General features: G+C 46.6%; 1 protein-coding gene and 1 long non-coding RNA gene across 3 annotated transcripts in view; one reads left to right on the top strand and one right to left on the bottom strand.

Annotated features, from left to right (window-relative positions):
• Window positions 1–24,840, top strand: part of FCHSD2 (FCH and double SH3 domains 2) — a 151,859-nt gene that overhangs the window by 109,919 nt on the left and 17,100 nt on the right. For both annotated transcript variants that reach the window (XM_065678921.1, XM_065678920.1), the window contains exons 11-12: window positions 10,531–10,647; window positions 12,144–12,248. In XM_065678921.1, the coding sequence (XP_065534993.1) occupies window positions 10,531–10,647; window positions 12,144–12,248 (222 nt within the window). The remainder of the gene's footprint in view (window positions 1–10,530; window positions 10,648–12,143; window positions 12,249–24,840) is intronic.
• Window positions 562–7,824, bottom strand: LOC136014117 (uncharacterized). The gene is made up of 2 exons (XR_010612512.1): window positions 7,465–7,824; window positions 562–3,375 (listed from the first exon to the last, which is right to left on the bottom strand). It is a non-coding gene; the product is annotated as an uncharacterized LOC136014117 (long non-coding RNA).

Here is a 24,840-nt window from a genome sequence, read left to right as displayed (position 1 = left end):
TCTATATTTATGGGAAAGAAAAGGAAGGTGACCTTGAGTCCAGCAGCTCTGCTGGCAGTAGGTGGGTCATCATAACAGAAGCATCAAACAGGCTCCCTGTCATCCACAGAAGAGCAGGATCTTTTTGTGCTTCCAGATTGTGCCTGCCAGTCCTGTGTTCCTCTGCTTTCAGTGTAATTCCTACTACATTTTGTTACCTTATTATCATGCTGGTGAGGTTCTCCTAATGCTCACTAATACTGTTTTACAATGTGTGTGATGCTGTGCCAACTAAGTGTCCTTATACCTCTAAATGACTCAAGGAATACCTACAGACACATAGCAGAAGTAACTGATACAGAAAGCGCACTGTTAAAGCATTGCATTCCAAAATACCCTCAGAAAACACTATTTTGGTGTATGTGCTGCCCCCAAATGCCATTAAAACAGCGTAAATCTTAGTGTATAAATACATTTCCAGCTCGTACTTTGGTACAAATGGGTTATTGATGTCCCACTCACATTACTGAAGTTATTTTAAGAACTCACAGTTGAAAATAAGGCTGGATCTTTATAAAAAAGTTCAACTTGTGCAGCTTTTTATTACACGAATTCATTAGTAGGACTTGGAGAGCAGTCTCTTGATCTCCAGTTCAGGTGATTAAATTCAAGAACCCTCTGAATATACGTAAGAGTGATTTTTCCAGACATTCTCACATCTATAACACTATTTCCTTTGTCTTTCCATTGTAGCAGACTGCGATTTTGATTTTTCTTCCAGCTCCTTTGTGTGGAATCAGTTATTTCCCTGCAGTTAAACCTTGTTATTAACACAGTGAGCAGAACCTTTCTGTCTTTGCCCTGCTGTCTAACCTTCACTGCTGTGTGTTTTCCTCCTTGTGCCATCTCTGCATCTAGAGTTTTAATGCAGTTCAGCTGGTGGATATTGAGCCCTCACCTGTCAGTGCTATGAGAATGACAATAGCGGAGGTATATGTAGTATTTATGATTAACCTTTGTGTCCTTGTTGCATGTGGCTTGGGTTGCTGAATTTACACTCGCATAGAGGTGGCAACAGAATGCATAATATGTGTATAATACATAGAATCATTGAATTGTGGAATGGTTTGTGTTGCAAGGGACCTTAAAGCTCATCCAGTTCCAACCCCCTGCCATAGGCAGGGACACCTTCCACTAGAGCAGCTTGCTCCAAGCTCCCCATCCAGCCTGGTCCTACCCCATCCAGTGTGGCCTTGATATGGATGGACACCTCAGTTTTTCTTTTAGGACTCAATTTTAGACCTGGGGAAACATGTTCTCCGTTGACAGACCTCCATAATTCATAATATACTAATGCATAGTATATATATAGATACATCAAATGAAAATAAAAAGCTTTTTCCGCAATGAGATTTTAAGTTAAAGGAGGAAAAGGGGATTTAATGGTGTTATTTGTGGGGATCAGCCTCACACTTCCCTTTTGCACTCACACAGCATTTTGTAATTGCTCTTCTAATCTTTTGGGGGCATGAATTAAAATTTCACAGCTCCAGATAGTGATGTGTGTAATTGGTTACTTCTCTAATGTGAATAGGGAAGTTGTAGAACAACTGGCAGCTATTAGTATGTGCTGATGAAATGCAGCCCTATTACTAATTTAATCCTGTTCTTTATCCAGAGAGCTCTCCCCATGTCAAACAGAGCTGTAATTCATCTTGTTAAACTCTTCAACATTAAGAATTACATGATTCTTTGACATGGTGCTTGTGTGGTCTGATAGCAGACACGTGAGCTGCATGTACTGCTTGACTTCAGGAGGCCGGAAAGCAGTGAATGGGTTGTTCATAGAATAATCATAGAATGGGTTGAGTTGGAAGGGAGCTTAAAGCTCATCCAGCTCCAACCCCTGCCACGGGCAGGGACCCCTTCCACTGGAGCAGCTTGCTCCAAGCCCCTGTGTCCAACCTGGCCTTGAGCACTGCCAGGGATGGGGCATGGAACAGAAAAAGCTGGGCTTGTTCAGCCCAGACAAGAGAAGGCTCCAGGAAAACCTTATAATAGTCTTCCAATACCTAAAGGGGCTGCAGGAAAGCTGGAGAGGGGCTTGGGACAAGGGCCTGTAGGGCCAGGCCAAGGGGAATGGCTTGAACCTGCCCGAGGGGAGACTGAGATGAGCTCTTAGGCAGAAGCTCTTCCCTGGGAGGGTGCTGAGGCACTGGCACAGGGTGCCCAGAGAAGCTGTGGCTGCCCCATCCCATGCAATTTAAACCATTCTGTGTCTCTAGGACTCTCCGTGCCTCTTCACTTTCAGTGACTTCTTCACTTGGCTGACCCGCTTGGGCTGCAGAATGACTGCATTTCTTCATTGCACTGCATGTTTCCGAGCTTCCAGCTGCTCGTGCTGTTACCAGTTCTCACAGCAAGAAAGAAACTATGCAGTTTCTTCTTTATGATCCATAGAATTATGCTCAGCTAACAGGGTCCTACCTGGGCAACAGCAGGTTCGACATTCACCACTATTACTCAATAAATACAAGGGAATGAGGGATTTGCTCAGGCTATGAATTTTTAAGGCATTGTGTTTCATTGAAGAACACTGATCAAGCATTCTTTTGCCACCTATTCTGTTTGTAGATGATCTGCAGAGATTCAGTTGCTTTTAGTTTGTGTGGGTGATGCATGATAATTTCCACACTGAAGACTAACACTAAAAGGAATATAAGTAGAGTGATGAATACATCTGATCACATCCTTTCCAAGAGCAAATCCTGGCCACTCTGCAGGCTGAATACCTGATCACTGTGACTGGGGTCAAAGTTTGAAGCATTTCATGGTGTTTGAATGGGATTCTGAGTATTGTGGGCAAGAGGAATAAGCAATATGGATGTGGAACTCATCTCAATGCAAAGCTCTGAATGCTCTTGTACCTTCCAGTTTTACATTTTCCATCTCAAATCTGCATTTAGAAGGGGAGAGCTGTGGCTAAAAACTAATGTTGACTGGATGGCCATGAAATCCTCGAGTCAGGTACAGGTTGCTCCAACAAGTCTATGTCCTTATGTTGGGGACACCAGAGCTGCACACAGTGCTGCAAGTGGGGTCTCCCCAGAGCACAGCAGAGGGGCAGGATCCCCTCCCTGAGCTGCTGCTCACGCTCTGGGGGTGCAGCCCAGCACACGGTGGGGTTCTGGGCTCAAGCGCTCACTGAAGCCGGGTCATGGGGAGCTGCTCCTCACCCAACACGCCAAGTCCTGCTCCTCAGGCTGCTCCATCCGGTCTCCACCAGCCTGGGTTTGTGCTGGGATTGCCCCAACCCAGGGGCAGCACCTTGCACTTTGCTTTATTGAACTCCATGAGGGTCACATGCTCCCACCTCTCCAGCTTGTCCAGGTCCCTCTACAAGGAAATGATTTGTTTCAGAATGATTCAGAAATCATTGGTTAATTCCCATTTAAATCTAATACTTTCAATCAATGAATTGACAAATCAGACTGGGCCACTGCAGCAAGGTGGAGAACAGAAAAGAGTCTCTTGTACTCCCTTTATCCTCACAAGACAAACCATTCAGCACACGCTGGTCTTCCACAGGGGCTGCTGCTATACTCAGTGTAGTGACAACTTAATCACCCAACATCCTCCCACAAGGCAAGTATTAAGTCCGCAGGAATCTCTTGTGTTGAAGCATGCTGTCCCCATGCCTCACAGATAAGCCCTGGCCATAAGAACAGGGCAAAATCCAAAGGAAATGAGCCAGCTTTTCTCTGTTTCCTGTTGGAAAAGAGGTTTTTTTCCTTGAACTGCCTGTTATCGTGTGAGAAAAGCAACCAGATGACAAAAAGCCTGTCCGTGGTGAGGGGGATAATGGCAACAAGAAGCTGACACTAAACTTTTGAGGTCCTTTTCCTGTTGTTTTATCCACATTGCCTGTGACCGTAGTTTCCCCTGGACGTTAACTGATGCTTTCATCCTCTTTGAGCACGCAAGTACAAACCGGGGCCAGATTTGATGTGCGTGACAGCTTATCACATGAATAAATGGGGGTTTCTCACTGAAGCTGCAGAAAAACAACATCTCAGCACGTTCAGTGGAAAGTTTGTGGTGTTTCACCCCTTGTTATTTGGGTATAGAAGTTTAACAGATAAATTGGGACAATAAGGATGATTTTCACTGTCATACGCAGAATAATATCTTGTATTTCTGAGCAGCTTGTATCAGGCTGTGTGATAGAAGCTATGTAAGTTATACTTGCAGAAGGGCATCAGTCTTGCTTGTGCCCAGCCATGTGTCCTCAGCTCTGCAAGTGCTCAGGGGTTGGAAAGTGAATGGAAATCAGGAGTTGGGTGAGGGCTGTGCTTTGTCAGACTCCACTTTTGACAGGTTCTGTGCACAGACAGAGATGTTCACACAGGTCAGCATTTACTGTTGAATGTATTTCCACGTTTAAAAGAGATTTAAGACTTACTTAGTATTCGTATTCTATATATTTAGATCATATTATACATATATGCATTATGATTAAATATTTTACTATTCCTTTGGCTTCTGAATAACCTATTTATCTAATTATTGCATATAAATATGTTTGATATAAATACAAAAGGTTTATGAAATGTAAACTGCTGGTAAGAATTAATCCCTCACCTAAGTCAGCTCAGACTAACAAGTTCAGAGGATGCACTGATTTCTCTGTATTTAGAGTAGTCTGTGCTTCCAATACCAGACCAGAGGAAGGTGGCTATAACTTTTTGGAAGGCAAATATATATCTATATAGATATATAAAAAAGTAAGATTTAATTTTATCAGTGTATAAAGCATCAAGAATTACTGAGGAGGAAAAATGCAGCCATTGAGGTAAAGAAATGTTCAGCAGAGCAGTACATTCGCTGTGTGATTTGATACGCCTTGTGTGTGGACAACACAACTAAGATGGATTTTACTTCATTCCCTCATGCCCCAGTGGTTGTTACAATGAGGACTGAGGTGTAATACTCATATTTGAGGTTGATGTTGAAGGTTTAATTGGATGAAAAGGGGGAAGTCCATGCCATAGAGCTAGTGTCTGTCTTATTGTGGTTTGAACGTTAACCCCATTTCTGATTGATTTCAAGTATAATGAGCTGAAATTGGCTCATACCAAATTGATTTTATTGTAATTTAAAGAGCACTGTGTTAGTAATCACTTTTTTTACAGTCAGGAAACACTGTTTAAGCAAAGCTCTGGATCATTTCTAACAGTGAGAGCAGAGAGCAGAAGTAATGTTTGAAAGAAGTGGCCACTTAAGTAATAGATCTTTGTGTATATCACATTGAAAAGATCTATGAAATCCATTTCCCCTTGTCAAAGTTGATTCTAAAGATACTTCTTTGTCCCTTTGGATCCCTAATGGCAGCAGTTTTTCTGTTTCTAGTTATAATAGAATCATAGAATAGTTAGGGTTGGAAAGGACCTCAAGACCATCCAGTTCCAACCCCCCTGCCATGGGCAGGGACACCTCACACTAAACCATGGCACCCAAGGCTTCATCCAACCTGGCCTTGAACACTGCCAGGGATGGAGCATTCACAACCTCCCTGGGCAACCCATTCCAGTGCCTCAGCACCCTCACAGGAAAGAATTTCCTCCTTAGATCCAATCTAAACTTCCCCCCATTTAAGTTTTAACCCATTACCCTTTGTCCTGTCACTGCAGTCCCTGATGAAGAGTCCCTCCCCAGCATCCTTGTAGCCCCCTTCAGACACTGGAAGCTGCTCTGAGGTCCCCACGCAGCTTCTCTGCTCCAGGCTCAACAGCCCCAATGTTCTCAGCCTGGCTCCATACAGGAGCTGCTCCAGCCCCTGCTCATCCTCGTGGCCTCCTCTGGACTTGCTCCAACAGCTCCATGTCCTTCTTATGCTGAGGACACCAGAACCGCACACAGTGCTGCAAGTGAGGGCTCACGTTTGGGAGCACCAAACTTGACTCTTACTTCTGCTTTTTAGCTATGAGTAGTGTGAAAAACGTCATGCATCGTCCTTCCTCCCCCCGAGCAGTGTTGATCATGAGGTTGAACTTGCTTTGCACCACTGACACGCTAACCCCTTATTTTCACCTCTGTAAAAGAAATGACTGTGAGTTTTAGGTGTGTTTTGTGTCAGTGATTTGCATGCAGTAAATGTTCACTCCTTTTTTCCCCTGGGTTGAACTATTTTAGTCTTCAGCTACAAAGTTAAGGAGCTTTTAGGCTCAAGATCCAACTTCATTTTTGCTCTTAAAGCTGTACATGTGCTATCTGCATCCAGATATAACAGCTTAAGTAAGAGAAACAGTGTGTTTGACCTGGTTTTAAGGCATCTTCTGCACCTGCAATAACATTTCGGACCAAAATGGAGAGGCAACATGTGTCTACAACCTAAATGCATCTGTTAATTTAAGAAACAGCATCACTGCTCTCTAAGCTGGAGTCATCCAGAACTTTCTCTTGGTTTACTGATAGAATTTATAGCACTAAACGCTGCTTTCACTGTAATCCAAACCCTGAGAGAACAGCACAATGTCCATCTGTGTTTAGCTCAGGAGTTTTTTTGCCTCTTCCTTTATTCCTTGGCCATGGTAAGTGGCTTTGGTTTCCCACTTCTTTGGGAAGAGGTTAAATTGAGTCATTGGACAGCTGGACATCTTAGAATCATAGAATAGCCAGGGTTGGAAAGGACCTCAAGATCATCCAGTTCCAACCCCCCTGCCATGGGCAGGGACACCTCACACTAAACCATCCCACACAAGGCTTCATCCAGCCTGGCCTTGAACACTGCCAGGGATGGAGCACTCCCATTTGGGCAACCCGTTCCAGTGCCTCACCACCCTAACAGTAAAGAATTTCCTCCTTATATCCAATCTAAACTTCCCCTGTTTCAGTTTGAACCCATCACCCCTTGTCCTGTCACTACAGTCCCTGACAAAGAGTCCCTCCCCAGCATCCCTATAGGCCCCCTTCAGACACTGGAAGCTGCTCTGAGGTCTCCACGCAGCCTTCTCTTCTCCAGGCTCAACAGCCCCAACTTCCTCAGCCTGTCTTCATACGGGAGCTGCTCCAGCCCCTGCTCATCCTCGTGGCCTCCTCTGGACTTGTTCCAGCAGTTCCATGTCCTTTTTATGTTGGGGACACCAGAACTGCACACAATGCTCCAGGTGAGGTCTCACAAGAGCAGAGCAGAGGGGCAGGATCACCTCCTTCGCCCTGCTGGTCACGCTCCTTTGGATGCAGCCCAGGATACGGTTGCTTTCTGGGCTGCGAGCGCACAAGTTCCAGCCCTGAAAGTTCCAGCCCTGAAAACACTTAAGCAAATGCTTAATTTAGTAAAGCAGGTTAGGACCAGATACTTCAGTTCCCTACCTTTTCCCCTATAATTCTGATTTCAGAGAAATCTCTGCTTTTAGCTCCTTTCTTCATCCCAATGGAAGTGGCAGTTGGTTTCTCACTTGATGCACCTCTCTAGCCTATCTTTACCTGAGGTCGCAGACTTCTTGAGTCATCCTTGAAGTCCTCCTGAAGCACGTGCTCTTCCATGCCAGTCATCTTGCTGCTTATAAGCTCCTCGCCTTATAGGTTCCTTCAGAGCCACCTTTAGCGCCTGCAGCTTGGTCTTCACAGGGCACTGAAGGCCCTCCCCACCATACCAGCTCCAGGTATTCAGGAAGCGCTCCAGGTCCTGCTGGGATGAAAACCTTTCTCCTTGCACTGTCTTCTCAGCCAGGTATTTCAGACCACATGCTCTGCTCTTGTTCAGCTTAGGAGCCCTTGTTTTCGCCTTCTTTCCCAGGAGACTATATTTGCCTCTAGACCTTGTCTCCTCCTTGTATTTTTGGTTTCCACACAGACCACAGCTCTGGGTTTCTCCCCAGTTTTATGTTATTTTTAGACCTTTAAGCAAGGGTGAGGTCTCTTTGGTTGCAGTTCTGCTTTATGAATAACTAATAGAACCAGTCTGATCCAATAGCAATCCTCTTCTGGTTTAGTACGCCCTTAGGAGCAGCCACAAAGTTTGCATTCATTCTTTCTGGTCAAGTGCTTTTGATAAATAGATTAAAACCCCAAAAACATGCATGGGATAATGCAGAAGGTTATGAAGTGACTGAAGTCTGTATTGTTGCTTAATGAAAATGAGATGCTGGGAAGGGCCAAGACTAATGGGAACCCTGAAAATCTGTCATGAGATGTCTTATAGAGGAGAGGCAATGTCAAACCCTTCTGCTCAGATTTGCAGCTGGTAAGACTCAGTTGGAAGCTATGGAAGGAGCTGAATATGCTCCCTCCAATAAGCTGAGGGAAAACTGAGGTCTGATGTTATCTTAAGGATTGGATCTCCCTAAATGAATCCATATGTTTGGCCTCTACGTTTTGCAGTGACCTGGTGGAGTAGCTTCATGTAGGTAATTAAAGAGGTCAAACAGTAATGAATCATAGAATGGTTTGGGTTGGAAGGGACCTTAAAGCTCACCCAGCCCCAACCCCTGCCACAGACAGGGACCCCTTCCACTGGAGCAGCTTGCTCCAAGCCCCTGTGTCCAACCTGGCCTTGAGCACTGCCAGGGATGGGGCAGCCACAGCTTCTCTGGGCACCCTGTGCCAGTGCCTCAGCACCCTCCCAGGGAAGAGCTTCTGCCTAAGAGCTCAGCTCAGTCTCCCCTCGGGCAGGTTCAAGCCATTCCCCTTGGCCTGGCCCTACAGGCCCTTGTCCCAAGCCCCTCTCCAGGTTCCCTGCAGCCCCTTCAGGCACTGGAGCTGCTCTCAGGTCTCCCCTTCAGGAGCCTTCTCTTGTCCAGGCTGCCCCAGCCCAGCTCTCTCAGCCTGGCTCCAGAGCAGAGCTGCTCCAGCCCTCGCAGCAGCTCCATGGCCTCCTCTGGCCTCGCTCCAACAGCTCCATGTACTTCTTATGCTGGGGCTTGAGAGATCCTAAAGCCACCTTTCCCTTGCTTGCTTCCACCATTGGAAATTATCTCTTTTACAGTCCCTCAACTCTGCTACCCCGAGCTCTCTGACAAGAAGAGGATGAGGAAGAATAAAGGCCGTATTCAATTTTGATGAAAAGGAGCTTAGCTGAACAAAATAAGCTAAACTGATTTTTGCCTCATTTTCAATTAAATCCTCTGATAGGATGTTCACAGAAGTTGGTATTATTGCCTCTCCCATGAGGGCCGCATAATCTGAAGGCATAAAAATCTCCCATTCAGTATCACTTTGGTTTTCATCCTTTGCAACAGTCTATTCCAAATGAAATTGTCTTCCTTGACACAAATCAAACCACTTCCCCTTCTGAAATACTTGATGACACCATCCCTCCCTTCTTCTGCATGGCTGGGGTCTTTGCGCATAGCCTGAAAAGTATTCCTTGTCTTTCCGTTCTCTTACCCTTTTCCTGCTGGCTAACCTTGAATTTCTCCTTCCTAAACAACTTTTTGGATCACAGAATCCCAGACTGGTTTGGGTTGGAAGGGGTCTCTAAAGCTCATCCAGTTCCAGCCCCCTGCGACGCGCAGGGACACCTTCCACTGGAGCAGCTTGCTCCAAGCCTGTCTTCTCCCAAGGAACAAGGGATGGGACAAGAGGAAGCGGCCTCAAGCTGCCCCAGGGCAGGTTTAGATGGAGCTGAGGAACAATTCCTGCCCCAGAGGGTGCTCAGGCATTGGAACAGGCTGCCCAGGGCAGGGCTGCAGGCACCGGCCCTGCAAGGGTTCACACCCCGTGGAGACGAGGCCTCAGTGCCATGGGGCAGGGGTGGCCTTGGCAGTGCTGGGAATGGTTGGACTGGATGAGCTTAAAGGGCTTTTCCAACCTAAATGCTTCTCTGATCACTGCACTGGGGAGTGCACTGATGGAAACCGCAGAAAGATTTGGAATGATTTCAGTAAAGAAATGCTGGGAAGTCTGTCTTCAGAGTTTCAAATGGGTTCTGTTCAATCTGGTGACAGTGGAGAACTACTTCACCTTGCTTTAGGTGGCCTTTATTGAAAGGGAGAATAATGAAACACACAGTAAAAGCAGGCATAAGATGAAACAGTATCAAGAATGTGATTTGAAATTGAAGTTGATGTTTTGTAGACAGAAGTTTGGAACAGAAGTTGCTGTTCTAAATATTTGATGGCGTTGAGATTGAATCCCAAATTACAGCGAACAAACCTAAATGGCCCATTGGGTCACATGTAGCCTTCCATCTTTGCTTCCTATACTGCATGTATTCACTGTATGGGTGAAACTGTGTTTTGGCTTTATTCATCATAAATGGCTTCCATTGCAGTAGGATTGTCTTTGGTGTTCGATGTCAGCTTGTTCTGAGGCCATGTGAGTTGTGGACTCCAGTGAACTTTGATTTGGTTTCACTGTTGGCTTTTCACAACATGGAACCACACAAAGTTCATAAGGAGCAGAGTTGTGTTTGTGGAGGCTTGTTTAGTATGAAGCAAGATCCCAGGCTGATAAATGCAATAGAAAGTTATCCTATAACTAACTATCATCTTCCCTACAGAGGTAGCCCTGGGTCTGTGTCATGACTTGTTCTCTTGTTCTCTGTTCCAGAGTCGACAACTGGAATCAGAAACTGGAACGACTGAAGAGCACAGCCTGAACAAGGAGGCTCGGAAATGGGCAACCCGGGTTGCCCGGGAGCATAAAAACATCATCCACAGTCAGCGGGTAGGTTGGGAGAACGTTCCTTTACCAATGCAGGTCCCCAGTGCATGGAAGAGGAGCTCCTGCAAACACTAAGGAGTTCTTTTTGTCTGTTACCTGCCGTTTTCATCGTAGCCTTTCTTGATACGATACATTCAAACTGCCGGGTCAGCAGCTTCTCACTCGTTTTGGTTATAGAATCCCAGACTGGTTTGGTTGGAAAGGACCTTAAAGCCCATCCAGCTCCAACCCCTGCCACGGGCAGGGACCCCTTCCACTGGAGCAGCTCGCTCCAAGCCCCTGTGTCCAACCTGGCCTTGAGCACTGCCAGGGATGGGGCAGCCACAGCTTCTCTGGGCACCCTGTGCCAGCGCCTCAGCACCCTCACAGGGAAGAGCTTCTGCCTTAGATCTAACCTGAACTTCCCCTGTTTAAGTTTAAACTCCTTGCCCCTTGTCCTATTGCTACAGTCCCTGATGAAGAGTCCCTTTCTGAAACATAAATGCCACTTCCTTCAACACTGAATTCCAGGTTGAAGGGATCTCAGGGATCATCTGGTCCAACCTTTCCAGGCAAAGCATGACCTAGACTAGATGTCCCAGCACCCTGTCCAGCCCAATTACGACAGTGTTCCAACACCATGGAATCACCACTTCCCTGGGGAAATTACTCCAGTGGCTGCTTGTTCTCATTGGGAAAAACTTGAGCCATTCCTCAACCCACCCCGGAGAATGCACTGAGGAAGAAGCAGGACCAGGGAAGGTGTTTACCATCCTACCTGTCTTCTGCTGAAGCTGGGTCACTCCATAGCAGAAAAGAGCAGTTGTAGCTCCAGGCAGAGGGTGTTAACAGGGGCTGTAACCAAAAATGATAGGCAAAACTCTCCTCAGAGGAACGAGAGGGCATCCTAGATTCTGGTCCTAGCACCTGATTCTCCTTCTGCTCTTTCCCCAAAGACTCTTTAACACAAAATGTATAAACAGTCGTGGAAGCAGATTTGCATGTACCTGGTGACAGTTTGTGCAGTCACATTTGCTGTTCTTCAGTCAGCATCCATGTATATGAACCTGAGAAACCTGCAACGTGTCTTCTGTGCTCCAGCAAATCCTCCTCAGGACACAACATTCCTGCAGATGCAACAAACCCACTTGGCTTCCCCTAAAACAGGGCTTCCATTAGCAGCTTCCCTCTCCATGTTTAAGATGCTCTTCTTCATCCAGACATGAATGTAGAGCAATTTAAATGTGTAATTATCAACATATAGAGGAGTGAATTCATACCACGATACCGTGTTTTTGTGAAGACGCCAAGGTGTTCCTCTAAGTGGAATTTCCATGTGAAATACTGTATTTAAGTGGTATTTTGCCTTGGTCATCATCTTGTTTTCCTGGAATGGACCATCAGTGGTCAACTCAGCATCTAGTCAAGCAATAATTTCCCTAACATCTCATTAATATTTATCATGTAAGTGCTTTGCTGGCATTGACTACATATGGGACGTGTTTTCTTGTTCCTGACAGACACTTGAAGAGCTGGAATGCCATGGGCCTGTGATGTCTGAGCAAACCCGGGCAGAACTGGAGCAGAAAATAGATGAAGCCAGAGAGAGTATTCGCAAAGCTGAGGTAAGAAGGAAAAGGTTTTGGCATGTTCAGCTTCCTGCAACAGGAGGATTTATGTTACAGCTCTTTAATTTTGGTTAGAATTATAGGATCCCAGCCTGGTTTGGGTTGAAGGGACCTTAAAGCTCATCCAGTTCCAACCCCTGCCACGGGCAGGGACCCCTTCCACTGGAGCAGCTTGCCCCAAGCCCCTGTGTCCAACCTGGCCTTGAACACTGCCAGGGATGGGGCAGCCACAGCTTCCTTGGGCACAGGAAACTTCCTTGTGTTTATGGAAATGTAAGCTTTTAGCATCAAAAATCAGGGAATTTTAAGATGGGTTTTTTTTTTTTTCCCTTGATTTTTGTACTTCTCAAATCACGGCATCAACTTCATGAAACACTCGGGATTAGAAGAGGGATGTTAAAAAACCCTCCTGATGAACAGTGATTAAACTTGCACCCTTTTCTGCTCTTGTGTAAAGGTCAAGAATCTCTGAATGTAGGGGCTTTGTCTTAAATAGAAATAAAGCAGTGTAGAGTTTACTGGTTTCCTTCTGCTTGAAGGCATTGATACCAGAAAATAGTGATGATATCTCTTGATGCTTTTTGGCTTCTAGAAGCAGCTGCCACGTGCTGCTGTGCTTCTGTACTAGCATTTTTTGATACACATAGTAATTTGTAATGTCAATGGGAAAACATGAAGTAACCTTTAAATCTCTTTCTACTTCTACTGTGAGGTACCTTTCAAAAGGCTACAGTGATTTAGGAGGCCTGTTTTGGGGTAAAGACTCACGAAGAGATAAACCAGCTTCATACGTGACTGCTGGTGTCGGGTTGGTAAAACTGAACTGGTTTCATGGGCAGTGAGTCAAGAAACCTATTGCAAGCAACAGGAACTGAGCTGTTAGTTTTCAGCTGAGTTGCTTAATTAAAACTGTAGAGCAACTGTAATTGTTTCAGTTAAGTGCTTCTCATAGCACCAGCTATGCAGAGTACCTGATGTAATTAGAATGTGATTTACAGTTCAAGAGGTTAGAAAATAGAGAGTGAAATTACTTCTCCTGCTGCTGTGATAAATGTTAGGTGTTCCTTTAGAAATAAGCTCTCTTACAAAAGTGCTTTAAATGTAATAGCCTTTTTGACTACACTATTTCAAATAGGCTGTACTCCAGTATATACAGAGTTAATGATTAAATATGTAAGGACAGAGGGAATGAGAATGAAAGCTAAAAGCAGCAGCAGAAAGAAATCAAATCAGGGTAAGAAGTTGCAGAGGAGAAGATTTGCACAAAGAATATTGTAAGAGTAACAAATGAAATCAGTCTGGACCTTAAGTGATTGCAAGTCTTAGGAATGTATGATTAATAAATCAGTGGAAAAGTGAGGAGAGAGATGACATGTTTCCTGGGGGAGGTGGTGGGGAGGAAAACAGGGGTGATTTTTATTTGTTACAGCCTGGAAAGAACCATAGAAATAACTAGATTGGAAAAGACCTTTAAGATAATAGAGTCTGTCATCAAAGGCAGAGCTTTGATAGGAGGTGCTGCAATAGTAATGACCAAGGAGGATGTCCACAGTAGAAAATAGGCTTTGGCCCTGTATGGATCGTAGAATCCCAGACTGGTTTGTGTTGGAAGGGACCTTAAAGCTCCTCCAGCTCCAACCCCTGCCACGGGCAGGGTCCCCTTCCACTGGAGCAGCTTGCTCCAAGCCCCTGTGTCCAACCTGGCCTTGAGCACTGCCAGGGATGGGGCAGCCACAGCTTCTCTGGGCACCCTGTGCCAGCACCTCAGCACCCTCACAGGGAAGAGCTTCTGCCTAAGAGCTCAGCTCAGTCTCCCCTCGGGCAGGTTCAAGCCATTCCCCTTGGCCTGGCCCTACAGGCCCTTGTCCCAAGCCCCTCTCCAGCTTTCCTGCAGCCCCTTTAGGCACTGGAGCTGCTCTCAGGTCTCCCCTTCAGGAGCCTTCTCTTGTCCAGGCTGCCCCAGCCCAGCTCTCTCAGCCTGGCTCCAGAGCAGAGCTGCTCCAGCCCTCACAGCAGCTCCTTGGCCCCTTCTGTAGATATTTAATCCACTTTGTGACTTTTACATATCGCCATAAGTTATAATATAGAATTCATTGTTTGTAAGAGTAGCCAGTAAGTGAATTCTATAAGGTTTTTCCTTGGGGTTAGTAATTTCTTTCAGCTTCACTCCTTCCTTGTCCCTACTCCCCTCAGTGGCCCCATTCAGTAATTTCAGGGCCATTAATTAGACAGGAGGTTTCTGCACACATATAATCTCTAGAAGAATAAACGACGTAAGCTTTGAGCACAAACATTTTCCTTGGTAATGCAATTATAATTCTTTCCAGTGTGTGAACACCAAACATTTGCAGCATTCCTGCATATTTAAGTGCGAGTGATTAAGTTGGAATTACTGATGGTTGGGTTGGGGAATGGAATTTGTGCTTAAAGTTACGGTCCCTTATTTAGGCTATAGGGGAGCGGTGGAATTGCCCTTGCCTTGACCCACTGCACTGCATTTGGGTCATGGAGCTGCAGCTGGTAAATAAAACAAAGCAAAGAGCCCACTGATTTAGGTCAGAGCTTCAAAGAGGTCCTTCTCATAGTAGCAAGCGGGGGAAGAGGGTGTCTGGAATGCCGGCAGGAGCCAACGATCAGTTGTTGGAAGGACCTGGCTTAGGAGTCGTAGAATCACAGACAAGTTTGAGTTGGAAGGGACCTTAAAGCTCATCCAGTTGGAAAGCAGAAAAGGAACCATTTCATAGACTTCGTTTCTTCTTTTCTGAAGGTCAGTTTGATGTGTGTCGTTTATAAAGTAAAACAGGAAGAAACAAGTCCCAAGACGTGCAAAGACCCATTTATTGGATGTACATTTGCTGCTGTTACTGAGGATATGGTATTTTATGGTTGCCTGACACCATCCGTGGTTGCACCCTGTGTGAACAGTGCAAAGTAATTTGCCCTTTAACGTTCGTTAGTTCATTATCACCTTGTCACATTAAATCTTAGCATCTGCAAAACACTGTGGGTGCTGCTGTGGTTGAAACTGAAAGAGTAGCTTTGTTCTTGTGCCATGTCTAGAGGTGTTTAATGATAACACATATGTCGTTACAAGAAAACAAACTCATTTTATTGGGAAGGTATCAATGCAACTTCGCTTGCAACTGCAACAAATATTAGTTGATCTCATGGAATCATAGAATCAGAGTGGTTTGGGTTGGAAGGGACCTTAAAGCTCATTCAGTTCCAGCCCTCTACCATGGGGACACCAGCTGCTCTAGTGCAAGTTGCCCCAGCCCAAAACTCACTTGCTTTTAAAGAAAGTGTTAGACTACAACTGCTAATACCTCTGGCACTGGCAGAGCTCCACAGGTGACTGTGGTTAATGCTCCACCGCAGAGTTTAGATCCAGAGGAGCTCCATCCTTGTCAGGACAGTGTTTCACCACCACTGTGTCAGGGCTGGCTCTTGATGAAGACAAGCACTGAGAGCAGTGGATGCTTGTTTCAATGAAGGTGGCCCAATTCAAGCACCATCTCTAAAGGAGATCAACACCTTTGAAATTCAGTGAGTTGAAAACATAAACTGTTGATGTAGCTCCTTTGCACTTAACCAACCAACTCATGTAACTGAACTACAACTCCTGCATTTTAAGCTTTCATTTTTGAAACAAGAGTAGAACCATAGAATCAGTAGGATAGGGTTGGAAAGGACCTTAATATCTTCAGTTCTAATCCCCTGCCATGGGCAGGGACACTTCACACTAAACCATAGCACCCAAGGCTCTGTCCAACCTGGCCTTGAACACTGCCAGGGATGGAGCACTCGCAACCTCCCTGGGCAGCCCATTCCAGTGCCTCAGCACCTTCACAGTAAAGAACTTCCTCCTTATCTCCAATCTAAACTTCCCCTGTTTCAGTTTGAACCCATCACCCCTTGTCCTATCACTACAGTCCCTAATGAAGAGTAAGGAAGTTTCAGCCCATTGGATAGATCTAATTTGCCTTAAAGTAGCTTTCTGTTTCTTCACTGCCTGTATCCCTTTATCTTTAAACTAGTGGAGACAAAAAGCTGCTGTGTCCACTGCTCTGTGTTGCAGAAATAAGGGAAAACCAAAGTTGAAGTTACGTTCTTGTTTCTGTATCCTTCCTTCAGCCTGCATCCTGGATGCTTAGGCTGAGTTGCTTGAATTCTTCCTCTCATCTTACTCTGTCTCCACCAAGCTAAAGACTGATGCTTTGATAGCCCAGTGGGAGTCTCCCAGGCAGTAAAGTTGGTCCCAAAGCTGACATCATTCTTCTCAACGATGATGGGAGATTTCCCATTTGTGCTCAGGTCTATGCTCAAGGAAGGTCTTGGAGCCTCCACAGCAATTAATCCTATTTCCACTTAATTATAGGGGGATGCATTTTGTCTCCTCATTAGGATATCTACAACTCTCAAGAGAGTCTTTGTACCAGATAAGATTTGATTAAGGCTCATTATGATGCTGTTTACTTGGTTTGATGAGTTCAGAAGCTTAGGTCCATTTTTAATTGTAAGAGGAGGGCTGTTTTCTCCCTCCCTTTGTATTTGGCTATGAATATTTATCGCTCTGCTGTGACAACGGTTGTGTTTGCTGGCTGGGCTCCTGTTCTATCTCAGGATGTAATCTGTTGATCATGTGCTGCATGTGGTCCTACCTCAAGTGGACGTAGCTACGTTTCAGCCTGTTACATGCTCTTCCAGTTAAACCCTTCGAGAGTGCTGTCCTCTGCTCCTAAGCAATGAGAGAAAAGCTAATTCCATATGCTCCATGGCATGGAATAAGGCTGCCAACCCCCAGAAAGCTGAATATGTAAAATGTCACTTGCTGCTATCTATGGCTTTGCTCTGGAAGCATATGCTTGGGAGAGCTGTGCTGGGTAAACAGATTGCCTTCTCCATATGAGAGCTGTTGGAGCCGTTCATCTTTCCGGTTAAGAAGGTTGAGAATAGCCTGGAAAAATGCCACCGAAATCCACAGGTCAGGAATGTTCATCTCTTAAGGTAAAAAGCAGTTTAGTGAGAAGAGAATGTCGTTGTTGAGAGGAACATCATCAGAGTCTATGGTATGACAAAGATGTGTAAGTCTTTGTACTTCATCAATGATATCAGAAGACTCCAGGGAGACCATGGAGCAGCTTCCAGTGCCTAAAGAAGCACTTTAGGCTGGAGATGGGCTTTCTACAAGGGCCTTCTCCAGGCTGCCCCAGCCCAGCTCTCTCAGCCTGGCTCCAGAGCAGAGCTGCTCATGGCCTCGCAGCAGCTCCATGGCCTCCTCTGGCCTCGTCCCTCTTGTGCTGCTGCCCCAGAGCTGGATCAGGGCTGCAGGGGGGGTCTCCCCAGAGCACAGCAGAGGGGCAGGATCCCCTCCCTGAGCTGCTGCTCACGCTCTGGGGGTGCAGCCCAGCACACGGGGGGGTTCTGGGCTCAAGTGCTCACTGAAGCCGGGTCATGGGGAGCTGCTCCTCACCCAGCACCCCAAGTCCTTCTCAGGGCTGCTCTATCCAGGCTCTGCCAGCCTGGGTTTGTGCTGGGATTGCCCCGACCCAGGGGCAGGACCTTGCCCTTGGCCTTGTTGAGCTCCATGAGGTTCACAAGGTCCCACCTCTCCAGCCTGTCCAGGTCCCTCTGGATCCCATCCCTTCCCTCCAGTGTCACTGCACCACACAGCTCCGTGTCATCACCAAACCTGCTGAGGGTTGCTATGTGTTAACAAAGGTTTGAATACATATATTTCATGTACATTTCATTCTCTGCGTGTGGAATTTGGGTACTTTATATTCAGTCCCACTCCCTGTAGTGTGGGAACAACTTCTTAAACTCTGAATGCTTCAATACTGCTCTTCTCTACTCTCCATCTCCTTCCCAACCAACTGCTTTCTTTGTTTAGGAACTCCCGATGTTTCTGTATGCTTGAACTTGGTCAGATCCAGCCAGGTGGGATGGAGCTATGCAGGTGGGCTCTTCTCCATGAACAGCTTCACCTCTGCTTTCTTAACCTTGGCATTCACTTTTGAGACACGTTATCTGTGTCAGTGTTTCATTTCCTGTTTGTTTCACCCCAACAGACTCGTTTGATTTCACTCCATGTGGAATATTTAGCATATAAATTAACTGGCTTTGCTGGAATATGTGTAGAACCTTCCTGCCCATCCTCCCACTTAAAAACCCCACAAAGTGTTAAAAAATGTCTTTTATTAGCTAATTCCCTTGTTGGTGCAGAAAAAGTGTTGGGTTTGGGGATTATCGTGGAATCAGATTGGTTTGGGTTGGAAAGGACCTGAAAGCTCCTCCAGCCCCAACCCCTGCCATGGGCAGGGACCCCTTCCACTGGAGCAGCTTGCTCCAAGCCCCTGTGTCCAACCTGGCCTTGAGCACTGCCAGGGATGGGGCAGCCACAGCTTCTCTGGGCACCCTGGGCCAGCGCCTCAGCACCCTCCCAGGGAAGAGCTTCTGCCTAAGAGCTCAGCTCAGTCTCCCCTCGGGCAGGTTCAAGCCATTCCCCTTGGCCTGTCCCTACAGGCCCTTGTCCCAAGCCCCTCTCCAGGTTCCCTGCAGCCCCTTTAGGCACTGGAGCTGCTCTCAGGTCTCCCCTTCAGGAGCCTTCTCTTCTCCAGGCTGACCCAGCCCAGCTCTCTGCTTTCTGTGGTTTTGGTCCCAACCTGATGAGTTCATAGCTTGGTTGGTTCCAGGCTGCTGCAGGACTCGCTGCAGTCCCAAGCAGTGACTGAGCTTCCCCTGCGGCCCAGAAATAAGTGATTTTCTCTTGGTTGTAGAGAAGACAAACACAGGGCAGAGCAGAAAGAACATCCTCAGCTGCTGCTTTGTTCTGGCATCCTATGGCCTCCATTTACAGTACCGCAGTCAAACGCTGCACAACTAAAATCACTGCAGGTCTCCCGTGCCAAGGCTGAGCTCAAGTTTGTGCCTCAAGCATCAAAGTTTTAGGTGAGCCGTGTTGGATCAAATTTATCTTTTAAACTGGGGTGGGTTTGGCAGAGCTGCTCTCCACCCCAAACATCCACAAGGCACTGAAAGCTGAATTTCATGGATTATTTAGTGCATCCCTACTGGAATAGCACTGGACTGTGATTTAAAACCGGTTTGCATGGAGGGGCTTGCTTTGCCTTCTGAGACATTTTTGGCATTCCAATGCTTGTTTTTACTGGACTGGCAGTTCCTTCTGTCACTGAGCAAATACTTCTGCTCGCCCCAAATTTGAATGGTACGGTATTTTTCTTTAAGAGAATGATTGCATTTTAATACACTTTTAATGTTAAGAAGCCTAGAATTTAAGTGAGAATGTTTCTAAATGGAATAAAAAGAATGATAATATCTTCTCAGAATGTTTTGCCAGAACCTTTCCATGTTCTTTTCTTCTTAGGTAAAACAATTTGCCAAATGAGCCTCTCTGACCCACTTAATGGTTATGTTCTTGCCACTAGAAAAACACTTCAGTGAAATAATGTATTTCTCAGAAAAGATGGTTTAGATCTACTTATAATCTGAATTTAATGTGGTTTTAATATCTGAACATGCTTATAAATGTAACCTTTGTCTGAAAGAAGTAATTCTGGATACTTTAAGAGAAAAGCTCCCCATGACTCAGCTTCAGTGAACGCTTGAGCCCAGAGCCCCGCCCTGTGTCCTGGGCTGCACCCCCAGAGCGGGAGCAGCAGCTCAGGGAGGGGATCCTGCCCCTCTGCTGTGCTCTGGGGAGACCCCCCCTGCAGCCCTGATCCAGCTCTGGGGCAGCAGCACAAGAGGGACGTGGAGCTGTTGGAGCGAGGCCAGAGGAGGCCATGGAGCTGCTGCGAGGGCTGGAGCAGCTCTGCTCTGGAGCCAGGCTGAGAGAGCTGGGCTGGGGCAGCCTGGACAAGAGAAGGCTCCTGAAGGGGAGACCTGAGAGCAGCTCCAGTGCCTAAAGGGGCTGCAGGAAACCTGGAGAGGGGCTTGGGACAAGGGCCTGTAGGGCCAGGCCAAGGGGAATGGCTTGAACCTGCCCGAGGGGAGACTGAGCTGAGCTCTTAGGCAGAAGCTCTTCCCTGGGAGGGTGCTGAGGCGCTGGCACAGGGTGCCCAGAGAAGCTGTGGCTGCCCCATCCCTGGCAGTGCTCAAGGCCAGGTTGGACACAGGGGCTTGGAGCAAGCTGCTCCAGTGGAAGGGGTCCTTGCCCGTGGCAGGGGTTGGAACTGGAGGAGCTTTAAGGTCCCTTCAGCCCAAACCAGTCTGGGATTCTATGGAGAAATGGGCAGGGCAGTGGGGTTCAAGTGGCTTTATTATAGATCCAAAGGCCCAGGGAACATGCAGCAGGGAAAGATGCACTCTCTGACTGGGCACATGTTGGTCCTGGTCTTGTTCTGCACCTTGAAAAATCATGGAAAATAAAGGAACTCTCTTTTCAGGAAGACCCCTTGAACACTGACCTTAACAATCATCACCCTGAGCACTGAAGGGACCACATTAGCTGAGCTTTGCTGGATTTCTCTGTTTGCTTTTTACCCCGACACTTCTATAACTGACTTTAAAAGGCTTGTAATGAGGTGTTTGTGGGATGTGAATGAGCCCTTGGTTTCTTGTAGGCCCTTTTCTCTCTGGGAACAGAGACCAGCTATGTAATGTGTTCTTGCTGGGTTTCATTTGCAGGACTTCCAAAGCACTTGTGCAAGCTGTAGGTCTAAAACCTTTGCTTAAGGAAGCCTGGAACAGTAAATAAACAGAGCTATTCCTTCTTCCATGTAGAGCAACCATAGGTATGTGAGAAATAGATAACAGTATTTATATCTTTGAAGATATTGAGGGGTTTCCCTTTCATCTGCTTATAACCTACCATCAACTAAGGCAATAGAAGAGCAGGAACCACCCAGAACACTGTAAATTCTGTGGGTGGCTGAGGTGTTTTCAATCAGTGTAAAGTCCTTAGCGATGCAATAGGAATGGGTGGGTAAATAGGACTTGTAAGTTGGAATTTCACTATTAAATAAGAAAATATGTGTCCTACAGTGAGGCTTAGTAACAGTGAGATTTGGGCAGCACCCAGGTTTTGGAGCGAGCGCTGAATTCCAGCATTCCTGAGCTTTCGAAACTCAGCTGCCTTCCTGGAGATACTTAATACTGCTGGGAATGTAAGTGCTTACTTGACTTAACATGTTGGACTTGATGATCTTCAAGGTCTTGTCCAGCCTAGTTCATTCTGTGGTCCTGTTTGCAAGTCTATGAGCTTCTGGGAGTGCAGGTCGCTCCGTCAGGAAGCGTGGCACGTGGGGCTGCTGGAGTCCGTTTGGTTGAGAGGGAAAAAATCTAGGATTAAAGCCTTATTTAGTTTTTATTTGCAATATATTATGAGGGAACAAGGCTTTGAGAACTTGTGCATCCTTTTCCTAAGGGTCTTGTAGTGTGTGTGGTTTTACATTGTAATGCAAAGCCGTGATGTGTCCCAGAGTACACCATGTCTCTTCCCATCTCAATGCATCACTTCCTGGCTCCTTTCCCAGCTCAGAAATCTATAGACTGGGCAAGCTGGACTTGGCATTCTTGTGCATGGTGGGTCCCTCTTGATGAATTCACGACTTAGACACAGTGATAGTTTAATGAAGGGCTTGTAGTTTTAATCATAGAATCATGGAATCCCAGGTTGAAGGGACCTCAAGGACCATCCAGTCCCACCTTTCCAGGCACAGCATGACCTAGACTGGATGCCCAGCACCCTGTGCAGTCCAGTCTTAACAGTGTCCAACACTGGGGAGTCACCACTTCCACAGGGAGATTATTCCAGTGGCTGCTTGTTCTCATTGGGAAAAGTTTTCCTCTTATGTCCATTTGGAATCTCCCCAGCAGTAACTTGTGCCCGTCACCCCTCAACTCTCCAATGGGACTCCTTGTCCAAAGGGAGCCTCCGTCTTCTCTGCAGCCCTCCTTTACCTCCTGGCACATGCGATCAGGTCTCCCTGAGCCTTCTCTTCTCCAGCTGAACAGTCCCAGCTCTCTCAGCCTTTCCTCACTGCTGCCCAGCCCTTGGACCATCACTGTGGCCCTTCTCTGGACCATCTCCAGCCCATCCACATCTTTCTTGTACAGCAGGACCAAACCTGAGCACAACATTCCAGTGCTGGCCTGACCAGCACCAAATAGAGCGGATTGAATCCATAGGTAGCTGTTCCAATGTCAGAATAAAGTTATACTACTGTCTGGTTGGGGTTTCTTGCATTCTTATAGGTAGGAAGCTGTTAATCCTGGTCTACCAGCAGTATTATTTAGGTTACAGTATATATGTATGCTTGTAAATAGTGTTCTACGTCTTTCAAATGCAGGCCTGACCTAACACTGTTAAGTAGTTTTATGGCTTGTCTGCAGTGGAATGAAACTCAAAACAGTTGTGGTTTGGAACAAACATTTGTTAAATATTAAGGCTACGATGTGGAAATAGAGGGGGGTAATTCCTTGGATTGGCTTGGTACCCTGGATTAAAAACTCCTGTCTGACGCGTAGCAAGTACAGTCAAGGATCTTGGAGCAGCTTGTTTATTCTAGTTAACAACTTAGTACAAACAACACGGTTTACAGCAGGGTACTAACACGAAGTACAAATGTTTATGGCATGCCTGGGCTGATGTTTGGTGCTGTTGTGTAACTCAGGCTAATTGGGAATTGCATAATGAGGGTAAGACAGGAAAACAAGGAGGCTGATCCTGTTCTAGGGAAGGCACATGGAAAGTCCTTGTAATGTAGTATCGTGGAATGGTTTGGGTTGGAAAGGACCTTAAGATCATCCAGTTCCAACCCCCTGTCATGGGCAGGGACACCTCACACTAAACCATGGCACCCAAGGCTCTGTCCAACCTGGCCTTGAACACTGCCAGGGATGGAGCACTCACAACCTCCCTGGGCAACCCATTCCAGTGCCTCAGCACCCTCACAGTAAAGAACTTCTGCCTTATATCCAATCTAAACTTCTTCTGCTTAAGTTTTAGCCCATCACCCTTTGTCCCATCATTGCAGTCCCTGATGAAGAGTCCCTCTCCAGCATCCTTGTAGCCCCCTTCAGACACTGGAAGCTGCTCTGAGGTCTCCACGCAGCTTCTCTGCTCCAGGCTCAACAGCCCCAATGTTCTCAGCCTGGCTCCATACAGAAGCTGCTCCAGCCCTTGAGCATCCTCGTGGCCTCCTCTGGACTTGCTCCAATAATGTTAGAACATAAAGATGAATTAGGAGATAGCACCTTATTCCACAAGCAGATGCATACACGGAGGCAGCTCAGCTTAGTAACGTTATAATACAGGGAGTTTCTCATTGACAAGCTAAAACAAATGACTTGTGTTCCTCAGGGGTCGGTGCTGGGACCGGTGCTGTTTAATATTTTCATCAATGACCTGGATGAGGGAACTGAGTGCACCCTCAGCAAGTTTGCTGATGACACAAAACTGGGAGGAGTGGCTGACACACCAGAGGACTGTGCTGCCATTCAGCGAGACCTGGACAGGCTGGAGAGTTGGGCGGGGAGAAACTTGATGAAATTTAACAAGGGCAAGTGTAGAGTCTTGCATCTGGGGAAGAACAACCCCATGTACCAGTACAGGTTGGGGGTTGACCTGCTGGAAAGTAGTGAAGGGGAAAGGGACCTGGGGGTCCTGGTGGATAGGAGGATGACCATGAGCCAGCAATGTGCTCTTGTGGCCAAGAAGGCAAATGGCATCTTAGGGTGCATTAGAAAGGGAGTGGTTGGTAGGTCAAGAGAGGTTCTCCTCCCCCTCTACTCAGCCTTGGTGAGGCCGCATCTGGAATATTGCGTCCAGTTCTGGGCCCCTCTGTTCAAGAAGGACAGGGAATTGCTTGAAGGAGTCCAGCGCAGAGCCACAAAGATGATTAAGGGAGTGGAACATCTCCCTTATGAGGAGAGGCTGAGGGAGCTGGGTCTCTTTAGCTTGCAAAAGAGGAGACTGAGGGGTGACCTCATCAATGTTTACAAATATGTGAAGGGTAGGTGTCAGGATGATGGAGCTAGGCTTTTTTCAGTGATATCCAGTGATAGGACAAGGGGCAATGGGTGTAAACTGGAGCATAGGAAGTTCCACGTTAACATCAGGAAGAACTTCTTTACTGTAAGAGTGACAGAGCACTGGAACAGGTTGCCCAGGGGGGTTGTGGAGTCTCCTACACTGGAGATATTCAAGGCCCGCCTGGACAAGTTCCTGTGTGATGTACTGTAGGTTACCCTGCTCTTGCAGGGGGGTTGGACTAGATGATCTTTTGAGGTCCCTTCCAACCCTTGGGATTCTGTGATTCTGTGATTCTGTGTTGAGCTGCACGAAGTCCATCTATGAGAGTCTCAGAAAACAAACACAAGGAAAGGATGATGTGTCCAGTCGATGTTGCAGCTGAGTTGGAAGGATCTGCCTTTCAGATGGGAATGCTGATGCGTGGCTCCATCTTTGGCCTTTGTATTCATTCTGAAGCAGTGTTTTCTGACTCTGGGCTGCAGTACTGTCATGCAGATAACTGTATTTTACTTCCTGTCCTGTTTTTCTCAGCTCTATGAGCAGTATTCGCAGCACACATTAATCATTCACCTGAAGACCACTTGTACGGAA

This window comes from Lathamus discolor, chromosome 4 (genome assembly GCF_037157495.1).
Source record: "Lathamus discolor isolate bLatDis1 chromosome 4, bLatDis1.hap1, whole genome shotgun sequence".
Taxonomy (NCBI): domain Eukaryota; kingdom Metazoa; phylum Chordata; class Aves; order Psittaciformes; family Psittacidae; genus Lathamus; species Lathamus discolor.
Note: the sequence above shows the minus strand (reverse complement) of the source record. Positions and strands in the feature narration are given on the sequence as shown.